At 37.0% G+C, this 23,916-nt stretch overlaps 2 protein-coding genes across 2 annotated transcripts in view; one reads left to right on the top strand and one right to left on the bottom strand.

Moving 5' to 3' along the window:
- LOC124416725 (flotillin-2) overlaps window positions 1–23,916 on the bottom strand; it is a 403,676-nt gene that overhangs the window by 209,831 nt on the left and 169,929 nt on the right. The window lies entirely within an intron of this gene.
- Window positions 7,570–22,357, top strand: LOC124416711 (glucose dehydrogenase [FAD, quinone]-like). Its single transcript, XM_046897971.1, has 6 exons — window positions 7,570–8,411; window positions 13,722–13,942; window positions 15,799–16,013; window positions 18,634–19,112; window positions 20,244–20,573; window positions 21,404–22,357. Exons 1-6 carry the CDS (start codon window positions 8,331–8,333, stop codon window positions 22,049–22,051), a joined length of 1,974 nt encoding a protein of 657 aa, XP_046753927.1. The 5' UTR covers window positions 7,570–8,330; the 3' UTR covers window positions 22,052–22,357.

The raw sequence follows: 23,916 nt of genomic DNA, 5'->3' as shown, positions 1-23,916 counted from the left end.
TATCTTGATGGTCGATATTTTTAGGGTCTGTTCCGAGACCGTATAAATTCTTACTTTACTTAAAAATAATAAAGAATAATTATAATATTAGGAGTGCCGTTCGGCACAACGAATGTGATTAATTGTAACAAGGGCGAGGGTGGGGGGGTGTCAGAAACCATGAAATTTGCGTGACGTGATTTATGGATGACCCCATAATGAAAAACAAGAACAATAACTTGCTTCATGCACCATGATAAGATAATTGTGCAAGAGAAAGTAATTGCAAATAATCTTAAGTTGAAGCAATTGATAGTTTAAAAGGTTCAGCCATAAAGGGAAAGGTTTTGTCGGATTATTTTGGTTAGAAATCTTAAGACGTCGTAGATGTCTTTTTTACAATCCTGAGGGGCGTCCACATCAAAGTGACGAATGGTTAAAGTCACGAACCATACGAATTATATATATTGTAACGTGTCCATCTACTCAGGCTGGTATTGACAGAGTCACAATCATATTCGAGACGACGGACACCCGTCGATATAAACAAGAGCTAGCAGTGACCGCAAACCTAACCTAAATTTTTTTCTTCTTTGATGTACCTGTACATCAGTGAGAAGCTGATGAAACATAGCATCAGGCTTCTTTGGAAGTTATTTGAACAGTAAAATTTTAAATAACATCGCTAAAAGAAGTGTTGCTCTTATAGATAAATATGATGAAAGTTTCACTTAAGATAAAGAACAGAGAGAATTTTTATTACAAGTTGTTGCTGACCATCGTAAGAAATTCCTAGATTGTGGTAAAAAAAATTAATGTTTGTAATAGGTTCTCCTGACAATTTATAACCTTTCAAAAATGAGTAACAGAACCGAAAAAACAATTTCTGAAAATCCAGAATATCGCAGTTTTCTTCAATTGATATTTTCTCGGTATTTTATTGTTATAAACATTGTATATTTTTATCCAGAAAATAAGGATTTTTCATAAATATTATTAGAATCTTAAAATAATTATTATGAACAATATTTTACCACGGATAAAAATTAACGGAAGGATTAAATGCGAAAAACCACAAAACGAAAAAAAAGTATTGTTACGAAAATCGTTAATATAAGTAGCTGGAAGTTAATTTAATTACTTAAAAGTATAAAAACTATTCCTTTACATCATAAAGCTTCGTGAAAAATTGAAATCAATGAGTTTTATACATAAAATCATTCTTTTGTAAGTGTTTAACAATAAATATGAATGTAAATTTTGACAAAAAATTAGGTTTAACTGAGTCTATAAAAAAATCGACTTATTTTTTTAATTCGATCAAAAGCTACTTTTGTAAAGTATTTAATTCCCCAAAAAATGATACCTTGTTCTTTTTTTGATCGATCATATTAAATGTGTTATATATATTTTTTTTCGAAAAATTCTTATTTCCGCAAGCGCTAACTGAAAAATGAACATATTGAGCTGAAACTTTACCAGCATTTGTTTTTTGTAAATGTAAAAAAAAGTAAAAACCATCACTTTACGTTTTTTCCCTCTGATTTTGACGAATTTCGAATAACAATCAAGTCAATTTATGCAAATGTTATGCCCACGTAATTGTGCGTGAATAATTGATTGAGCGTAGTCTCAAGTCGCTATGATTGCTCACTTCAAAGTCACATCCCAAAAATGAAGAGAACTTGTTTTGTTTTTTAGCTGTTGATCCTCCGGTGGTGGATGTCTACTTTTTGAATTCTTTAGTAAAAAAAAACTTTTTTGAGTCCAATTAGTAGAAAAAAATCTGTCAACAATCAATTTCGAGACGAAAAATTTCTGGGGTCCAAAAATCACAAGAAATCGAAGACTTCTTCCCTTTGGATTTTCAACAAAATTCTCATCGATTTCGAAAAGTGGAATTTATGTACATAGGCTTCATTTACGTGATTTTACGAGTAGAAACGATTGCAAATTATCTCAAGTCACCGGAATCATTACGTCAAAAATTACGATTAATAACATTGAAGCCTTGTCTAATCTTCTCTACTATTCGAATGTAAATCTAGGTCAGTTTTTTGAATTTCCGGTTTCTCAGTTAGTGAAAATAAAAATCTCTTATAAATCGACTCTGGCAGAAGAAGATTTTAGACTCAAGAAAAAAAAAATCACAAGATTTAGGGCCTCTTTTCATTTTACCACAACTTTGAACAGGTCTCGAAAAACGCCAAAATCAATTTCTTGATATGCCATATCACGGTTATTATTCTAAAAAAAAGAAGAAAAAAAAGTTTGCAAATAATTTCACCTTCCTGCAATCTGTATTGGTTCAGAACTTACGGCAGAAGAACTGTGATTCAATATAAAACAACATAAAAAGTGACATTGTCCATTATAAATTATACATTCATTTTTCACGAAGCTGAAGTTAGTATCGTTAAGGTAACGAAACGTTAAATGAAAATTATTACCTATTTCACAATTGCGGAATAACTTTGAAGGAGTTGAATTCGCAAAATACAAGTTTGTTAATGCTAAGGATGTAAGGGTCCCAAGCATGGGGGGGGGGGGGGGGGGGTAAAAATCTATACATGACCTTATCTCGGGGGAAAGGGGGAAGGGAGTAAAAGTCATTCATACGTTTTATTTTACAAGTCGGAATGTGCATAATAGACATTTTTTATTGAGACAAAATGTCTCAGAAATCAAAAATCGCAGAGAAAATTAAAGGGCAGTTTCAAAAACTATGAAAAATTTCTATTTAGATGTTTCACAAACTATGAAATTTTTCATTTTTAATATACAATTTTATTTATACATTGTTATTATAAAAATTTTATTTCATACTAAGTTTTTAAAATCATAAATGTGTTCATATTTACACACTTTGAAGGTTATAAAGGAAAACTGTAGATAAAATCTTACGCAAGAAATGGGAGGGGGATCCAAGAAATCTTATGTGTTCTCACAAGGGGGTAGGGGGGGTTAAAAATGGCTAAAATCGTCCTTCCATTATTAATGAATGGCCCCTTACAGTTTACTGAAGTTGAGACAGTTCTCAGGTTGCAAAATGCCGAATCATTCTAAAAGTGCATCTTTATATTACGAACTTCAACTCTATAATTTCTTTGTCTTCTTTCGTGTAATTTCGTTTCCTCCTCCGTTCCGTTCTGTTAACGTTCAACAATTGATATATTCACTTATCACAAAATTTGCGGTTTCGATCTACGTTACTTCTGCTATAAGGGCCCCGCTTGCCCCACCCTAACTACAGCACTGTCTTGCATATCGCATTCTCTACAGATGTAGTTTAGAATTCGATTTTGAGTGTCGTTTTTTACGAACCTGCGGGTTTTTAATTACGGCGATAACAAAGCCTCCAAGTACTGGGATTGTCACTTTGCAATGTGACATCTGGTGGGAAAAAAGCAAACTAATGCAACCTAGCTGAGAGCTGACCGTTGACCGTCTTTTTCCGCATTTGAACAATAGAACAGATATATTATTGATTATGATTAACTAATTCATCTGACATGAATGATTTGAAAGCCCAAGAATTACGATTTGCCTCCATTCAAATTAAAAATTTAGGTTATGTGGTGATAAAATGGCGCCGACAACCAGGCTCTGACGTCATGAGGACATTTTCCAATATGGGGGACGCGACGAGGCACAAATGAATAATAAAATCCATAAAATCTTATAGCACGAACTATTCCGTTTTCTGAAAATATCCTTAAGAAATGTTCATTTCTCAGTGTCAAGAGTCAAACTAATTTTAAATCCAGACTAAAAACATCTGTATTTAAATTGGAATCAAATTTTCATTGCAGAAATTATTAGATTATCGATGCAGAACGAAAAAAAAAAATTTTAAATCACCAAGAACTATTTCTCCAGTTACGCACACAGCCATTTACCCACAACTCACGAAAGGCTGATATTATAGTATAATAATAAACTTGCTTATGCAATTAGCACAGAGTTCCGTTTGTGAAATATTTATGTATGCCTCGGTAAAAAAAAAAAACGTGGTTGGCCGGATGTAAACTACTTAGCAATGCAAAGGAAGGTGATGAAAATTAATTAAATTGGCTACTGCATATCTTAATTGCGGAACTGGCTCGGTAATTTAGAAAATTTCAATCCGATGTTAAATGCACGTGTTCGAATATTTGCACACATCTCTTGTTAAAATATTATAATCACGTAAAATTTAACCAGGCCCACATTTCACATTTATGTATGTAACTTTCCAAATAGATATTTATCAACGGAACAGTTATAACGAAGAAAAGATGGGTAATAATTTCACCAAAATTATCTCAAAATTTTATTCTACGCACAAAAGCCAGTAAAATTTCAACCTTGAATAACAAGCTGTGGAATCCCATCTCGAGGCACAAAATTAGGCTAAAAAATTTGAAGAGAGAAAAAAAACGACACAAACACTGTATTTTACCAATACTGTATTTTTTTTAAACTTTCTTTTCGTTTTCTTGCCGTTTGGAGTGAGTAAAATTCGCAATTACAACATACACAGACATTAATTCTTAATTGCGTGTGATTAAATTGCACATTGGCACGTATAAAACGCGAGTTTGTTTCACATCATCCTGAAAATATTTTGTAACCACGTGAAACCTAGGATATTATTGATTGAATATTTGATATGAATTATCGTGCATAAGAAGTGCGAAAAAAAATGTGCAAATTATATATATTAATTACCAGACCTTTCATGATGTTCATAATATTTTAATCCTAATCTCGATTATAGTTTTACTAATAACGGTAACGAACACTTAATTTTTCGACACTGCAGAAATTCATAACTTGAAGTGAAAAATAAAATTAAGTAATAAATGATATTTTTGAAATTGCTATGATCAAGTTAATGGACATATATTACTCTTGATGTAAATATCTGTTGGCAAAAGCAAAAGCACTAAGGCAGTTGATTCACTTGTGCAACTTTTTTTTCGTTCAGAAATAGGTATAAATTAGTCTCGTGCTTTCGCTTGTGATCAACAGACGCAAATTTTGCTTGTAACAAGCTGAGCTCACTTCATGAAACCTAGTATATTACGTGGAATGAAGTATTCAGTATACGTAGATTTCTTCGCGAGAACTGTATAATTATTATCCTGCATAATCCTAAAATGGTCATCGATGAACACAATGTATGATACATTCACTATTCTGAAGTGGGTTATCGCACAAGATAACCACAACCGCGTAGGCATTTCATTTGAATTTTTTTTCTTTAGAATTTATTTTCTCAGGATTCAAATGGCTGCTACATAGTAGAACATAAATACTGTTTATGCCATAGGAAACACATTCAACGCATAGAAAGAGAATTCAAAGTAAAAGAAAAAACTTGCTTCCAACTACTGTAGAAACTATTTTTTCTAAGACCAACAGAAAAACTGACGCAGGGTGACCACTAAATCTCTATCAAGGAATTTTCTGACTTTTCCAGGTTTTCCAGCCAAAAATTTTATAATTTTCCCTCACCAATTCGAATGAATCGGTTATAGCTAATTGAAAAAAATATATATGTATTTAGCTTATAATTTTTTTTTGTTTTTATTTTGGGAAGTAAAAAACTATCCCTGACTATTCCAGAATTTCAGAATTCAATGACTAGTGGCTACCCTACAATTATAGTTTTATCAATTTTCAAGAAAATTCAGTGCGAAAACCCGGATCTCGTTTTTTTGAAAAACTTCATATGTTCCTGAGCATTTGATGAATCTGTAAAAAAATTGCCAGCCCATTTTCTTCCTCGGGCAAAGTCACGTACATTTCGACTGGACTATGAGGATTTTTTTAGATTTGCCGTCTGACTGGTCAAAACAAGGTCCAAAGTAAAGATTTGCGAAATGAAAAATGAACAAGTACAACTGAGGCTAATCAAATTGAATTGGGTCAAAACGATGTCACCACATCATCGGAAAAAAACAGCGCTTCCATACAAAGAGCTTCGTTATCAACAGTATTTTGGACATCGTTATACTATTTTGAAGTTTTTGTAACTAAAAAAAGTTTGATTTTTGTGGGCCGGTACTGAACTAAAATATTTGCGAAAAACGAACATTTATTGTATCTGTTTCCAAAAATGACGGTCAGTTACAGTATATTCAAATTTTTTCCTAAATTATTTACTTTACTACAGATCCGTTTTCCTGTTAATTTAAGAATCCATCGGGGTACGGAGTATATAGCAAAAATAATAAGTAAATGGAAGAACTAGGAAATAAATACTAAAATAGAGTGAAAACGATTTTGTCTTAATATGGAGCAACCAAAAAAAGTAACGGATATGAATGGAAAGAGCTCGGGAATTAATAATTTGTGTTTTAAAATAAATGAAAAAAAAAAAATCAGGTATGAAAATAAATGTGTTTTTTGTAAATGATGAATGTATACCGTATACCCAATTTGAGTAGATCGTTACTGACTTTTCTTAGAATTGAATTATCTAAAAAATGCCTTGGCTTGATTTGTTATTCAGCTGTGCAAATGACCAAAACATAACTCATATAAAATATAACAAACTGATGCTTTGATTCGAAATGTATTGACCTTATAAAATATATGCATCAGGTGATTTGGCGAAATTCATTTGCGATAAAAATTACTCGTCATTCGTAGAAATTGAACAGACTATAGGTATGCAGCACTATCGAGGAACCATATTCTAATACAGAAGCAAGCCTTATGGGGAATTATGCTACAAGAATCGGATGGTAACTTACCGACATTAACGATTGCAGCATAAAAGTACGCGATTTGTAGTGCCAGCTGACCGACATATCGACCAAAATGTTCTGCTTTTTTCGATTTCGTGTTATCGGGTAGTGACAGTGAATCTACTATTATCGACCGGCCACTTACAACAAGGTCTTCAGTTAGCGAAAAATACTGCGATTTATGAGAATTACCGACCAATATTTAGCCCACTTGGCCCCTTGAAGCTGCAAAAAATATTATCCAGAGCTGGATCTCTTTAATAGGTTATGTTTATTCCATGTTCTACTGTCTACGCTCGATTATGTAACCCGACTTAGATTATTACTCCTTGAACGATTCCGAACGAAATTTACGGCTTTCGATTATTTTCCGCACTAATTGTAAGGATCTTTGATGAAAGTAAACTGTCACGGCACGTAACTTGAGTTGCGTTTCTGCAGTCTACAGTAATTTACAACGTATACCCATGTGCTCGTCAGTCGCTAACTTTCCCGAGGTAGACCCTTTCCAATTACATCTTTCCAGTCAATGTACTTCGCACACAAGTGTCAGGCTGCATTTTATTTCACTGTACTTGCATTCCGCAAATTTATATTCCTTTTTTGAGTTTTTTCCACCTCTCCCTCAATTCTCGATCCGCAAACCAAAGGCTCACGATTGGTTCAATCATAAGGACGTGTATGCTGCAAATCTTTTAACAACAATATAAATGATTTTTACCTAACTTGTACAAACCTTCGACTTAAAATCGAATCATCTGGAACTCTGGAATCAGTGTGCAGTACGTTAATCAGATTCGCGTGAATGTAAACAAACTTTGATCTAACCTTTTAACCTCAATTTTTCCACTTCGACACGTTTTCGACAAGACTGTACACCTGACACATCCTTAGAGAAAAGATCATTCCTGTCGTCAGGCAAGAACACGAAGCCGACGGTTAACCTCAGGAGAAATACGGACGGAAAGGAGAAGAAGAATAAGAAGAAGTATACTGAAGGAAAAAAAGTCAAGAGAAAAGGAGGTAAAAATTGAATACAGCTGCAGCGCCGGCAGTCGGATGACTTCATCACTGCTGCACTGAAGGGGGAGTTTCGGAGAAGCCCACGTTCGTCTGACAGACTCTCCTCTTTCCTCGAGTATTTTCGTACAGAAGGCCTCGGCGTCGCCAGATCTTGGGTTCAAGAGTGACGTTCGATAGCCGCAGTGTGTGATGACCGCCGTCGTGAATGGCGGGTATTTGTGATTGGCGATTCTCAGTTAATCGGCATTACTATCATCATCGAAGGTCCGGCAGATGCAGCGGGGAATTCAGCTGCAGACGGTACTTAAGTATCAGCAATGCAGTTAATATTGTGAAAGGTCACTTCATTCATCCGTCAATTACTGCAGTAGGGTGAAATCATTGACGAGATTAAGTGCATGTATCGTGTGACCGCAGATGTGACTCGGGTTCTCCACAATTTCGTGGTATTTGAACTGCGTCAAAACGTAATCGTTAGACATGGAGGAAGTGGTTTAATCATCTTCGAAGACTTAAAGAGCCAGCTAAGCTTGGAGCCACAGTCTGTTGAACTCTAGACGTGCCATCACGACCTTTCTAGGACGTAAGAATATGGGGCTAAAAGTCTTCCTCGTCTACTTTCTGCAATGGATTATCATCGGCTTTGGATTCACTACGGCCATTCGATACGAAGTAAGTTGTTTACTTACTTTCAAAGTTTTAAAATAATTGCTCACTTGTCGTTTTTGTTTTTATCGTCTTTCCTCCGTCCATGCTCTGATTATTTTTCAACTGCTTGGTTTGATACTGCGATAATTGAGGTTGGTTCTTAGTTCAAAGCAATGCAGAAACGCATGTACTTACGTTGTGCAAGAGTGTGTAATACTTCCGTAGTGAAAGTACGAGGATTATTATTCAGACTTTTACTAATAATTTGCACATCGTCAGTAGGAGAAGATTTATCACCTTTTGCACCCAAGAGATATTACTATCATAATCAGCGTTGAGAATTATGACTTATTATTCTATTTTATAACAATCGTATTCTTCGTTTTAGACTAATCGACAATGCACAAAACATTCTCTATGTTATCATTTTATAAAGAACAAGTTGCCTTCCACCGTCAGAGAGATTTTATTACTCCGAACAGAAGAACATTTTATCTGTAATAAAACGTGCGATGATAATGGAATATCTTGTTCACAAATTAGGTTTCATCATTTCTTATCACAGTATAACAAGAATCAAAAGGAGCAACTTTTATTACCGAAATTGTATGCACAGTATTCTGATGCAATGAATTTATAAAGGAACGTCAAACTATCTTGTCTCGCGGACAAGTTCAATAACTCGTATAATCTCACAGTGTTTCCTTCTCCTGAGTGATAGAATCATCACTTTAAACTCGGTGATATGGTGCTTTGGTCAAAATAAAAATTACGTGAAATTAATGCAAGATAATTTTTATTCGACTAAAGATAATGGCACGTTACTGTATTGTTAAATTTCATAAATTTTGTTTACTTTGCAGTTTGCACCAATGTTTAATTTATAACCAGAGCTTATGTATCCAGTTTTCACATCGAATTGCTTTACTGTGATTAGGAATCTGATTGTTTCGATTATTTTCACTCCCCAGTGAAACAGATTTTTTTTTCTATTATTAATTCAATATTGCTATCTGATGAGGAAAATCAGTGTCAGTAGAGTCGTTGGAAATTGAATGTTATGCGATAGAAACGTGATAGGTAAAAATCTGTCAGTGAAGTTACGGATTACGGATAAATGTCCCCAACAAAATGACTACAAATTGCGTTAATCTGTAAAAGAAGTCAGATTGGTGCTGATAACCCCAATTAGTCAATCCTTCCAGTCAGTTCAATCGTTATCGCAAATTGTCTCCGACTTTGTCAGTATTTAGCGACTGATTAGGGATTCCCATATAGCGCGTTTCGTTATCACAAAATTTGTTTGTACAAGCTGAATACTAGTTGAAACTGAATTTCGTTACGATAGTAATAGAATACAAATTTTGCTTCGTTATGTTCTGAACTCGGTACTGATATATCCACTTTTCGAATTCTGTCTAAAAAGATTCGTCATACTTGGCAATTTGTTAATTATCTGTACATTCGAATTCCTCAATACCTCAACAGCCTTTTCAGTCTTACGTTTACAATCTTATATTTGTAATTGACGTAGAAATTTTGCTGTGACAAGGACCAAATCAGTTGTTTAACAACGTTACAGACTTTGTGTTTCGATGTGTCGATCGTTGGCAGTTGATAATCATTAAAACGACATCAATGATGTGGATAAGACTGTTTGGCAGAAAAATTAGTCGGTCAAGGTTTTGAATTTGTTCTTGTTTGTCACAGTCATTTAATTTCAATTATTGTTACCGTCCCCAATCATTTAAGAAATAGCCAATTAATGGATAGATTACGAATTGTCAATACGGCAAATTAAACTGTCCAAAAACAGTTGCGAGACTTGTTGCAATCTGCGGAGTCCTGATTCGTTAAAAGTGACCGTCGATTCTGCTCGTTGTTTTCTCATCAGGAAAACCTAATGGAAATTAAGTTTTGAGCATTTTTTGTTAATCTTATTGACGACCAATTCCAATATCAAAACGTCATTAAATAAAGACAAGAATTCCAAGCGGAAAAAAATTAATCATAGTTTCTTTCAGTTTCCTTTCAAAACCGATTAGCGACTACTATTAATCCGCAATTTTAGTTACCAAAGAGTTTGATTGATTCAACGAACACTTTAATGAATGATTACAAAGAAGCACATGACCTCAGGTTTGACACACTTACCGCTCAATTACACAGTTTTCTTCTTAACTAGGACAAAGCATTAGAAAATGTTTGTCATTATATTAATTCTACGAGTTATTGATCCAAATTTTCGAAGCTGGGAATTACACTCCGGAATTAAAAATAACTTAAATTTGTACATTTTTGTAATAATCAACAAAGACTTCCATAAGTTTCAAACGAGCAAGCATACAACAACAGATGTTTGAAAAACGAAACATTCGTTGATAGTTTTTTTGCCGATAATTCTCACGTGATCCAATCGTTTAATTTTAAAAAAGCAAACTTCAACGGAGAGTAAAAACGATCGCTAAAAAATACCAGTCCATAGTTAATGCATGTATGTGATAAATTCTTGACGAATTTTTAATTCGTTTTTTACTTCGTCAGAATAATACTCGAGGTTTGAAAACGGAACTAACGACAATACATGATATATTTTAATCAACTTAAGAAAAATGGAAAGATCATTTTATGGCGGTGTAATAATGCTTTCTGTAGAATTTTCCTAGTTTTTATAGCGAGGGTTAAACGCGTTTATGGCAACTAAATCACGCCTTGTTCCCAGGAGAATTAAACCAAGAAATTTGAGGTCGAAGAAGAAATAGCAGACGAATTAAAGCGAGACATTCAAAGTGCGAGTTGAGACATGCCGGAAACGTTATAGACAGATGGAAAGCGCAGTTACTTAACAATTGGGAATGACCAATAGTCGATATTTCGTCTTTTGTCTCAATTACAGAGTCGGTCGTATATTTATTTGCTTTTGGCTCATTGTCGCGGATTATGGAAGGGCAATGAACTCAAACATGGTTCGTACAAAGTAGACAAAACAAGTTAAATCGGGGATTAGGATTGAAAGTATTTCTGTTGAGATACTTCATCGCAGAATGAAACAGAATCAGTTTTCATCAAGTTTTAATCGCGCGTCGTTTAGTCGAATCGCCAAGAAATAAGGCAGATGACGGAAGAAACGAGAGACTATTTGCTTGATGAAATCACAAACCACTTTTCTTTCTAATCGCGTGAACGTCGCATGCAATCACTGCAATTCGTTTCAAATCACTCAGCAATTGTTTAAAATCAGATCGAATCGTTTAGAATATCCCCAAACTATTTTGACATGGTTTGAAATCATTTAAAATGGCTCAAAACTACTGCAAATCACTTAAAACCATTTTCAAATCAGTTGAAACTCAATGAAATAAGTTTGAAGCCGTTTTAAATTGCGTGAAATCTCTTAAGAATCATTTGAAACTCCTTGACATTAGTTTGAACAAATATTCTTCTGACGCGTGAGAAAATTTTTGAAAACATCTGTATTCAAGGAAAATTACACTTGACGTTCACAATTATGGAAATGAGTGTTTTATTGGTTTTTTCAGCGAAGACCCTAGAATCAAAGATTGAAGAACAAAAAAATTTCCCATCTCCCGTAAAAATATTCGGTTAGAAATATGGGTAATCCATAAGGAAGTGCTACTTTTGAATTTTAGATCTACGATTCATCGTCGCAAGTTGAAATTAAGCGTGGAATCCTCTTCAGAATTGATAGATACAAATTACCGAACTGACCTAGATTGACGATTTTACGCTAGACGCGGTGGTTTATGAGACAGCTGATAGTTAAAAAAGTCGAGAAAACGTGCTAAGCGTCCACCATTTTCCCGCTGGCTAAAAAAGAGGAACTCCGAATTCTCACGGTTTAAACTGTAATTGAATTACTTGACACACTTTGTCCGGAATGTGATTAAAGACTATAAGTTTAGGTTTCACAGTTTGAACGAGGAGGATTCGTGACATTTTTTAATTTAATTTTTTTTCTTTTTATCAAATTAGGGAAAAACAATTTGGCATATTTTTTTCGTTTGAAATAAAGTTGGAGTAGATTCAAGAGCTTGAAAAAAAAGATATCGTGTGACGTTACTCATACTCAAGTTTATCAATATATATTGAAAACAAGCGATGTTCAATTGGATATCAACTTTTGAAATTACCGTTTTTAATAGGAATTAAAAGTTATGACTTGATTATTTTTGAATACTCAATTATTATACTTTTTGCACATGTGAAAGGCAGATTTTTTTTTAATAAAGTTTCCGTTAGCGAAGTCCAAGGATCAAATTCTGCTAATGCAAGTGTTGAAGCATTTCTCTTTGTTAGTAAAAGATCGGAAAACCTCTCAAGAATTTCTGTTATACGGGCGAACCCCCACCACAAAAATATTCACTCACCTTTTCAGGTGAAAAATTAAATCTGGCTGCAATTTGTATATGTTAGAATAGAAATAGAAATAGTATAATGTATAAAAAAGGTATCAACACATTTTATCGCAAAGTAAACGGTACGCGATATATGTATAGAATGAAACGCGTTATCCAAGATGGCGGCGACCCTGATGACGATAAGAGGTCGCCAATCGAGATTAGACTCCGGAGGCACTACCAACCCTGAAATTACCCTCTATTCCTTATTTTTTGCATCCAAAGACCACTTTTGGGCTATGTCTGGGATGTACTGACCAGCCGTGATCAGCCGTTGGATTTATACCAAAACCAGTTCGCTGAGCGTTGCTGCTGCTGATGCCGAAGGGGGAAAAGGATTTATTTTTATTTTTAGAGACTTATTTCGCTAGGTTAGCGGTTGCTGCTAGCTATTATTAATACTATCTGGTGTCGATCTATGTAGCTGTGTTGGTGATTCTCTTCCTCAATACCAGTCTGGGTGTCAGAACACGTTAACTACAGAACTAAAAATGCCGAGAGGGTGCGTTTCTTGACAGTCTCTCAGGATGTGCACTTCTAAATTGATTTGATATTCGGAAATATTGGATTTTTTCACATGAAAAAACACACCACGATCATGTTTCTCTTCTGACCACAGGAAGGGCTAAGAATCAAAAGATAAATGTTGGATTCAAAAACATAGCAAAATTGATCACTGAGTTTTTCGTAAGCGGTATGATCTAAGGTCCTAAAATTTTAACGATTTTCGTATTTTAGTGCGCACTGTAACATATCTGGACCGAAACCAGATTTAAGCTTTGGTTCCAAAAAAGTGACCAAAAATAGATGGGTCAGCGTATATTATACACATGAGTTTTGGGACTTATTGCAGACAGTCTGGTCAGCACTGATCCAGTCAAATTTAATGCGTTTGATTGATTTCGATGTTCTGCAGACGACGGCAAAGCCGAGAGCAGCCGAGGAGTTCGCGAATCCGAGTAGCGGTCCTTCCAGTGGATGTTGCCAGTGCAAATTCGAGGATACCGCCTACCTCAACTCAGCTTGCGGCAGTACGGCGTCATTCATGATACTGATTCAGAGCTTGATGATGTCCAGATGCGACATAGCCGACCCTTGTCGACGGGCCGGAAAATCGGAGCTACCGGATGGCCAATGGTAAGCAAGAGTGATGACACAGTTAGTCTGAGGACCTCGGTTATTTTTAAACCAAGCTAAACCATGCTTCTGCGAAGATCGTGATTAGCGTTTCATTAGAGACACCATGCATGCGATGGCTCAGAGAAACATGGAGGATAGAATGGTGGATGTTACCATAACAGTAGAGTCAACACTGTGTCTAACCGAAATAATCACAAATTAAGGTGCTTAAAAAGAGGCATTTGTACACCTCGGAAACGCGGGGCTGCAAAACTCCTATACCGCTCAAGCGATTAGAGTGATACTTGGGCAGTTGATGCCTTATTTTGGTAAAAAGTGGAGCGTCTTTTTAGTTTTTGAAAATTTGGAAAAAAATTTTACAGATTGGTTACCACCCACAGAAATTGGCCAAATTTTCACAGTTGCACTGAATGGATCGAAATCTCCCGTATGATGCCACTCGGCGGTGATGAAACACACATTTGGAGCCCAGTCCCATGAGATTTGTTGGTGAAATGACGAAATGGCACCTGATCTGATTTTCGATGACGAAGTACGCCGATATCTCATTTTGGCGACGTTTGTTACCGACATTACGCGCATGCCGGTAATTTATGCGTGTAATGTCGGTAAAAAATTACCGGCATGCATGAAAGGTCGGTAACAAATGTCGCCAAAATGAGATATCGGCGTACTTCGTCATCGAAAATCAGATCAGGTGCCATTTCGTCATTTCACCAACAAATCTCATGGGACTGGGCTCCAAATGTGTGTTTCATCACCGCCGAGTGGCATCATACGGGAGATTTCGATCCATTCAGTGCGACTGTGAAAATTTGGCCAATTTCTGTGGGTGGTAACCAATTTGTAAAATTTTTTTCCAAATTTTGAAAAAGTAAAAAAATGCTTCACTTTTTGCCAAAATAAGGCATTAACTGCCCAAGTTTCACTCTAATCGCTTAAGCGGTATAGGAGTTTTGCATCCCCGCGTTTTCGAGATCTACAACGCGTCTTTACAAGCACCTTAAGTACTGAAAAAGTATAGTTGAAGTAAATCCAGTTGAATTGGGCCCAAAAGATATCCACTTTATATGAAGAAACGCAAAAGACCAATGAATTCGAGTGGAAAGAACTTAGTCATTGAAAGTTTGTCAGGCATCGTACTATTTTGCCTTTTTGTAGACGATAAAACTACACCATGTGTCAAATTTGAATTTTCATTCAGCTCTTCGAAGTGCCGCAAAAACAACGCATGTAAAATTCGTTCGGTTGCAGTTAACAAACTAATGCTCTATTTTAAAATATATAAATACTATAAAATATCTATATCAGGTGATTTGTGCAAAACTCATTTACAACCAAAATTAGCTATACCGATAGCATAGTTTTCTGATAAAACTTATCAAAATTCAATCCAACTACAACCTCTGAACTTCAATTTTTCCATTTTGACTGGTCTGTAGCGGAAACTTAGACTAAGTGACGCCCCCGCATAAGTCGAATCAAAAATCCCTTTAAAAATGATTGTGACTGAAGATTATTTGTTTGCAGCTCAAAAAATGAAATATTTCCGTTGCTTATGAGTGAATCATAGGAGTCCGAGTATCAAAAAGCTTTTTTAAGCATAATCATCGGTTTTTCCCATTTCCTTTAGTTGTGCCTCTCTTTACTCCAATCCTCGAAAAACTCGTACATTCTCAAAATCAGTTCAATTGACGTTAACAAGTTCACGCGATAATTTTCAATGGTTTCGAACTATGCTTGATTGGTTATTGGTCGAGTAAGAGGACTAATAGCGAGGTAAAATTATATATATACACCTACTTATCAGTTTTATGCACAGAACGTGACGTGATGCTGATAATTTGATTCAGGTACGATTTTATCATCGTCGGTGCTGGCGTCGCTGGACCGGTTTTAGCCAGGAGATTAAGCGACTATCCGTGGTGGAGGGTGCTCCTCATTGAAGCAGGACCTGAGGAACCGACGATGACGGCTTTCCCAGGGCTTGCCTTCAACGCGATCAACTCATCGTTGGACTGGAAATTCTTAACGGAACCAACGCAGCCACACCCGACAGCTTGCTTGGGTGAGCTTTGATAAGCCAAGCTAAAGACTGTTTCTTGTGTCGAAAATGAGTAGAGAAAAAATCGTAAAAAAATCTCCGACTGTGTTATTTCTGCCAATGATAGTGAACATTAATGAAACAGCAACTCTGATATGAAATGGAAATAATTCTGAGCAATTTGAATAACGAAAGCTCAGGTATTTCAACAGTTTGAGAATTAAGTTTATAATTTGAACGTTAAAAATTACTGAACTCTGACGTTTTTCATTCAATATTGATGTTTTTGAACTCATTTTGATCGCTGGAGAGATTTGCACAGATTACTTGACATGTATTGTTGCTACAGTTGTCTCCGTAGTTAGTAAAACAGTTTGATAAATGTAGAGTGCAGCAGACACCCTATTCAACAATTAGAATTGAACTATGATTGACATCTCTTGAATGTTTTCCAAACGATTTGTGGGCATTTGGTTAGCAATCAAAATGAACCCAAATATTAGGTTCGATACACGAATACTAGATTTCAATCATTTTTTACGTCTTAATTATAAAAGTTCTTCTCAAATTGTTCGGATCTCAGCTTGTGGCATTCAAATTCGGTCATTCTGATTCACTTGTATTTCATATGAGAGACACTTTTTCATTCCTCTTTAGAATCGTGGCGCAAATAACAGTGCTGGTTTTTCTGAACAGTTTTTGTGTCAGTATTTCATTCTAAGTCTCCCAATTTACATAGTGAATACGGAAAGTAAATAATTTGTTTTCAATTGTAACCACTCAGCCGTATTAAATGATACTGATTTGATCCTGAAAGCATTACAAAAAAAATTCAACTCTCCACAAAATTGTTTTGTAAGCGCGAAGTCCGTAGTTCAAACGCGGCAAAAGTTACAAACTTCAAAAATCAATTTCGTGTAACGATTCATTTTTAAACGCCTTTGGCAGCTAAGCTATTGACTTGAAAACAAAAAATCACAAATTGTCAAAGCAATTCGATTTTCTAGAAAAATATCTGCAGACCAAGTTTTGTAACTTCAAGGGTTCGTGAGTTATAAGCCTTGAAAGTCAATTGTACATGAAAATTAATCTTCAATCATTAATTATCACCAAAACATTTTCCGTATCTTCAATTAATATGGAACACGGTCACCAAACGACTTGTCCCTTCGAACTGAAATATGTTCAAGCTCAGACTTTTCTGACAGCATGCAGGTTGGGCAAATGTTTGGACTAAATTCTAAGGAGTACGATGTGTGTTAATCGAAAGTGCGCAATTGAGGTCTGCTAATTTGTGGTCAAACGCCTCCAGTGACTCAACTATTGACTTCGCAACAATAATTCAAATCATGAAATTCTAAGGAATTTAACTCTCCACCAATGTTACTCAAATGGGAAAACTTTAAATTTCAAGAACAAGCTTTCAAAGTTAGGTTGAAGAAATATCCTTCCTCGAGTATTAACTTTATTATTTCGTTATCTATACACTCAAGTGTTAGATGCTGACCGGTTTCGGTGACGTGTATTTGCACCAAACACGAAATGCGATGAGAACCATCTGATACGACGGTAAACCAGTCGGTAAGATCGTGCACCGACATATCGAGTAGGTCGGACATTACACACGGTATTTCCGGAAACTCACGGACTGGCAGTGTATAATACTAGGGTGGTCTTTAAAAAACTCATTTTTTAATTTCGACCATCTCATCCCCCCAAATCGGCTCCAAATAATTACAAAATAATTCCTAAATTTTGTCAGATTTTTAACTTAACTCTAACCCCTGCCGCCAACTGGATGGATTTCCCCATTTAGAATGTAATGTGTTTCGGCCATATTTTCAGTATATATTTTAGTGTAAGAGTAATAGTGTTCAAAAAAATCTGTCACTGGCTATAGTGGACATTAGTGCTACTATCCGAGGAAACATTCACGTCATCAGAACATGCAATCTCGACGAATTGCACACCCTCGAAATCTGACTTTTTTTTATTTAGAGGAAGTGCATTTCGTCTAGATTGCATCTTATGATAATGTGGATTTTGTCTCAGATAGAAGCACTTATGCACACTATAACTTCACAGTTACAGATTTTTTTGAACATTATTACTCTTACAATAAAATATATACCGGTAATGTATCCGAAACACGTGTGTTTTAAATGGGGAAATCCATCCTGTTGGCGGAAGGGGTTAGACTTGAGGTAAAAATCTGAAAAAATTAGGAGATTACTTTTAAATTATTTGGAACCGATTTAGGAGGTGGGACAATCAAAATTGAAAAATAACCTCTTTAACGATCACCGTCATGTAATGTTCAACCCACTCAAAATGTTGGCGTACGATTTTACCGACCGGCTTACCGACGTATCAGGCGATTACCATCAGATGTCGTGTTTACCTCTAGAGTACAGGAAAACCGATATATCGGCTCGCCTTGTGATATGAACTTTGTATATTGTTGATACATGTTACCAGACACTAATTTCTGCACTTTTCAAGTTCGATTTTAATTCTCAAATCCCGACCGTCTAAAGGTTAAGCCAAATACGCGTGCCCCTGAATCGGTCAGAACCCAACACCTCGAACACGATCTGTCCTCGTAACCTCAAATTTCCGCCCAACGGAAACTTGATATTCGCAGAAAGCGGTGGAGTCTGTGCTTGGCCACGAGGCAAGATGGTGTCGGGCACCGGGGGCCTCTACGGCATGATGTACGTTCGGGGTCACCCTGAGATTTACAACAAATGGGCGCGAGAGGGGAACGTCGGTTGGTCGTACAGCGAAATCCAGCACTACTTCGAGCGGGCGGAGGCGCCGGCGAATCCGGATATGGTGCGGACCGAGCCGTTTGCGCGAACGCGAAGCGGCGGCCCGTTGCACATCAACTATTTTCCGCACAAGCCGGACTTCTCCGACGACCTGCTCACCTCGGCAAAGGAGCTGGGCTACCGAACCGGCTGGCTCCGTGGCTTCAACCAGACGGGCTTCATGGTGGCCCCGATGATGACGAGCGCCGGTCTACGTGGAACGACTTCGCGGTATTATTTACGGCCCGTCTCGCAGCGGTCTAATCTGGACGTGTTGACCAACGCACATGTGACACGAATCCTGGTGGACAAGGTAACTGAGTATTTGTGACGTAGGGTACCCTTGTTGTCTTCTCAATATTTTGTTACTCTTTGTTGAATGAAGAATGCATAATACAGAATGGATGGTGGAAAGAATGGGTGAATTTCGGGAATTTATACCTCGATAACCAATTATTCAATTCTATTAGGACTTGTTCTATTCGAATATATCGATATCAAGCGCCATTTACACTTTTTTCTCAATATAAATCAAACGATGGGAAGGATTGTCGTTGACAAGTTCAACGTCAATTGTTTCGCTCGATGACATGTTTTGCGGTGCTAACAGTTTGGCTTTTCTTTTAACACAATGGCGACAGATTGAAGTTTAAATTCTACTGTTTATCCGAAACATACGACTTTTTAAATTTGACCACCTTGAGGAAGGTATACTAGAGCAAAACTGTAGAAAAGACACACAAACTATAGCAAAACGTCAACAATCAAATCTCCCACGAAGTGGGCAGCAAGAGTAAAAAAAGTCCATCTACTTTTTAACATAGGATAAACTCAAATTGAATGGAATAATTGGTTATCTAGATATGAATTTCCAAAATTCATCCACCTTTTCAGGCGCCTACTGGTATGCAATACCCCCTGAGGGTGCTGTAGTCAGCCTTCACTGGCCGCGTCAAGTGTCAGTTATTTTGACTATTATCAGAGCCTATGTATCGTCGATTCATAAAATTCACAGCTAGCGTAGTTCTGCGTGTAATACTGAACACGAATATCCAAACACGTGGTTACTTTACGCAACAGTAATTGCAGAAAACATATCCCTGTAATTGAGTAACCACAAACCGTAGGAGAACATATTCCTCGCAATATTCTTGTGTGAACCAAAAATGTTTTTAGATATTTCTGCTCAGCGTTGCATGAGGAATTGCGCTAGCTGAAGCAATTTCTGAATCTTGAATAGTCAAAATGAGTAACATATGTTCAAGTATGTTCTACTCGGATAGTGAAGACTGACTATAGCATCCTTTTACTTTTCTTCCCGTATGTGTATCATGTAATTGCTTCTTTAAGTTTCCAATTCTTGGATATCCATATTTACTGTAAGGTTTCTCGTGGATAAACAAATAAACAAATAAATAAATAAATAAATCAATAAATAAACTAGTGGTCCGCAAGGGCGTACGGGGTCGAGTACATCGATAAGAACGGGATACGGCGAGTCATGAAGAGTAACAAAGAGGTGATTCTGACGGCCGGGGCTATCGGGTCACCACAGATCCTGATGACGTCAGGAATCGGACCCAAGGAGCACCTCACCAAGCTCGGAATAAAGTCCGTAAAGGACCTTCCGGTAGGAGAAAACCTCCACAATCACGTCTCCATCGGTATAAAGATGAGCATCAACGACACTCACTACGAAACGCTCACTCTCAGCGCAGTCAACGAGTTTCTGGCCACCCGAAGCGGGCCTTTAGCTAGCACTGGTCTGACCCAGGTAAAGTATTGGGCATCACCTGATTACATTCTTTATTTTTCACTAGTTGCCCCCATCGCGGCTGCGCCCGCATCCAACTTCAATCACCGAACCTGGAGTCGAATCTAATCTAACCCCCGGTATGCAACTATATCAAACACGCTCATTCGTCGAAACGAGTCGCGCGCAACCGCTTGTAAAATGGTTTTACCATTTCGGGGTTGAAAAATGCATACGCGAACGTCATTGGGGTGGGATGAAAGACAGAATTCATTTGTGTTTTGCAAGTATAGCGAAAAGTAAATTTCAACCACATTTCTAAATAGTAGGTATCTATTAAATTTTGGTTCAATTGTAATTTTCTAATATAAACCAATCCCTGAGTGTAACGTTTATTTTCTACGGACATATATATAGCGATGTCTACAAAAGTATGGGAGTACTTCATCTTAGTCTCAAAATTTTCGTATTTTAACAAAGAATTTAGGAGAAAATGTTGAAGCCAATCAATTGGAGCTATTCATACGGAAATTGGGTTTTCGTGTTTTTCGTGCAGTAAAAATGAAACCCGTAGTCCAAAAAATCTAAAACCCAGTGAAAGATATTTTTTTGTACATTCTACACCATACTTGAAAATAAGAAAAAAATTGTCGATGGTAAGGGTTATATGTAGGTCGGTTTGATGTGGAATGCCTCATACATATAACCGCATCCTATTGGTAAGAACACCTATAATATGTCAAATAAAAAAACCATCAACTATGTAGGACGGTAAAATAAATTATTCGAACGATTTGAAAGTCATATAATTGTGTATTTGTGATTTGTAATTTTTGACGATCACTGCCCAGGTGACAGCGTTCCTAGAGAGCAGCTTTTCGACGGCTGGGGTTCCCGACCTGCAGGTCTTCTTCGACGGTTTTAGTTCAAAGTGCCCTAGGACCGGCCTTCACACGGAGTGTCCGGATGGCAGCATCAGCACGTGTCCGGGACGACGAGAGATAGTCGCCAGACCAACGGTCGTGTGTCCACGAACCAAAGGCAATATGAAGCTGCGCTCTTCGAACCCACTGGACCCGCCACTCCTGTACCCCAACTACTTCGAAAACGAAGTCGACGCAAAGATCCTCGTCGAGGGTATCAAGAAGGTCGTCGAGCTGACCAAGACCAAAGCATTGCGAAAGTGGGACCTTCGCTTGAACACCAAACCCCATCCATGGTGCGCCAGGCACTACTTCGCGTCCGACGCCTACTGGGCTTGTCTCATCCGCGTTCAGACTGGCCCGGAAAACCATCAGTCTGGGTCCTGTAGGATGGGCCCGGTCGGTGACGCCCGCGCTGTTGTCGACCCTCAGCTAAGAGTTCACGGCGTCAAGAACATCCGCGTTGCTGATGCCTCGATTTTTCCCGTCGTTCCCAACTCCAACCCCGTCGCCGCCATCATCATGATCGCGGAAAAGGCTTCCGACCTCATTCGTGGCGCTTGGTTGGTGAAGTGAGCAATTCTAGTTTGCCGGTACGAGTTTCTCGTCTTATCGCTACAATATGGCGATCCTCTCAAGATCTTCGGAAATTTGGAAAAGCGAGAGATCTTCTTTTTTTTCTTTGCTCTTACAATGGTTATCGGGTTTTTTTTCGAGAAAGGAAAAGAAGGATAATGTACGATTTAGTGACGGTGAACTGACATGACTGTAATGTGTTTTCTACAAATAATAAGGAATCAAGTTGTGGTTAGAATATTTTGTAAAGTAAGGTTCTGTATTATAAGCTAAGAAGAAAATTTCGATGTATAATAAAACTAACTTTCATACGTGAATGTCTGCATGCCTCGCTCGGTGTGCATTTTCTGATGTACCGTCAACTGGTAATCGATACATTGTAAGCAGTAAGTCAGATAGATCAGGTTCTCAGGTAACCATCGACATCAGCACTTTACTTCGTGGAATCGATACTCTGATCACCGCGTAAAAAGAGTAAAAATAAAACCAATAGTACCTAGCAGCATTCAACAAAGATAAATATAAATAAAGAATTCGACTCTTTGGTCGGTAAAAATTGAAAGATTCGATAAAACTTTGATAGTACTTGAATGAATTGGCAATATGTTACAATTAAAAGCGTAGGTCAATAATTATACATATATACATATGCATCTGTCATAACTTCTTCAGGAAACTACTCGACTTGTAAAACAAGCCTCTGACGACGCACTTGCGGTTAATATCGAAGCAAAAAATCTGCGGGTTGTGATACCAGTTTGCACAGGTTTTACTGATGATCGAAGTGGGGTGATATTCAGACTCTTGTTTCCTCGGGCGTTCGTTACATAAATTCTTTGGCAGTGCGCGACAGAGCTTCTCTACAACTGAGAGTGACCAGGTCAGTATTTCATTCTTTCATCATCAACCTCGAGAGATCTTTTATCGTGTTTACTTCTAAATTATACAGATTGTATTCTAAGCTATTCCAAAGACAAAAGGAAAATAGATTGTATGGTTTAAATAATTTGTCCAGTGTATTAAACTGTTCACGTTGCAGCAAAACACACAAAAGCCTGCTTGTGTAACGGGATAAGAGTCAAGTTAATTTTATCGCAAACTATCGAGATTGTTGCGTATCAACACAATTTAATTAATGTAATTAGTCTGTTCTTCAATTTTTAATCACTATATTTTTATACGGCTGGGATTTCCTTGGACGGTGAATCCCAAGCTGTATCGAGCTGTCCGGAAAGGACAGGAGTCCCACATCTGGCTATACAAAACGGCGCTGAAGAAACTGCGACCCTAAACAATAAACTTAATATCGAGTAAGAACTGAACCGTCGAAGCGTCGTAGGAAACTTCCAGCGCGGGTTTTTGCTATTTTATTACCCCTGAGTTTTTACTAATTAACGATACTCAGTTGACTGCCAGATGTGGATGCTGGCCTGTCCGGACAGTAGGTACGCGAAAATCCGGAAGGATCGCGTATTGTTTAAGTAATACAACCAATTACAGTAATACACCAATAGGAAAAATTGACGAATCAGTAAACTCCTACACCCCTCACATTTTCTTAAAACTCCTTCACATTCCTTCTTCTATTTTTTCAAAACAGTCAGTTCTCATCGAGAAATCAAACTAGCAACAGTTCCTATCAACACCTCAAGCCAATAAGAACTACCTAACAATTTTAAATACCAACCAAATATTTGAACTTAACTAACTATCAAGTCAACTAATTATCAATATATCTAATAAACAACTATTACGGACTCTGACAAATTCAACAAATAAACCAATAGATAATATCAACATCAATACTATAACGAGTTCGATATATAAACTAGTACGAATACATAACTCGCAATCTTGTATAGAAA

This window comes from Diprion similis, chromosome 3, assembly GCF_021155765.1.
Source record: "Diprion similis isolate iyDipSimi1 chromosome 3, iyDipSimi1.1, whole genome shotgun sequence".
Classification (NCBI taxonomy): domain Eukaryota; kingdom Metazoa; phylum Arthropoda; class Insecta; order Hymenoptera; family Diprionidae; genus Diprion; species Diprion similis.
The sequence above is the reverse complement of the archived record's forward strand: the minus strand, read 5'-3'. Positions and strand labels throughout refer to the sequence as shown.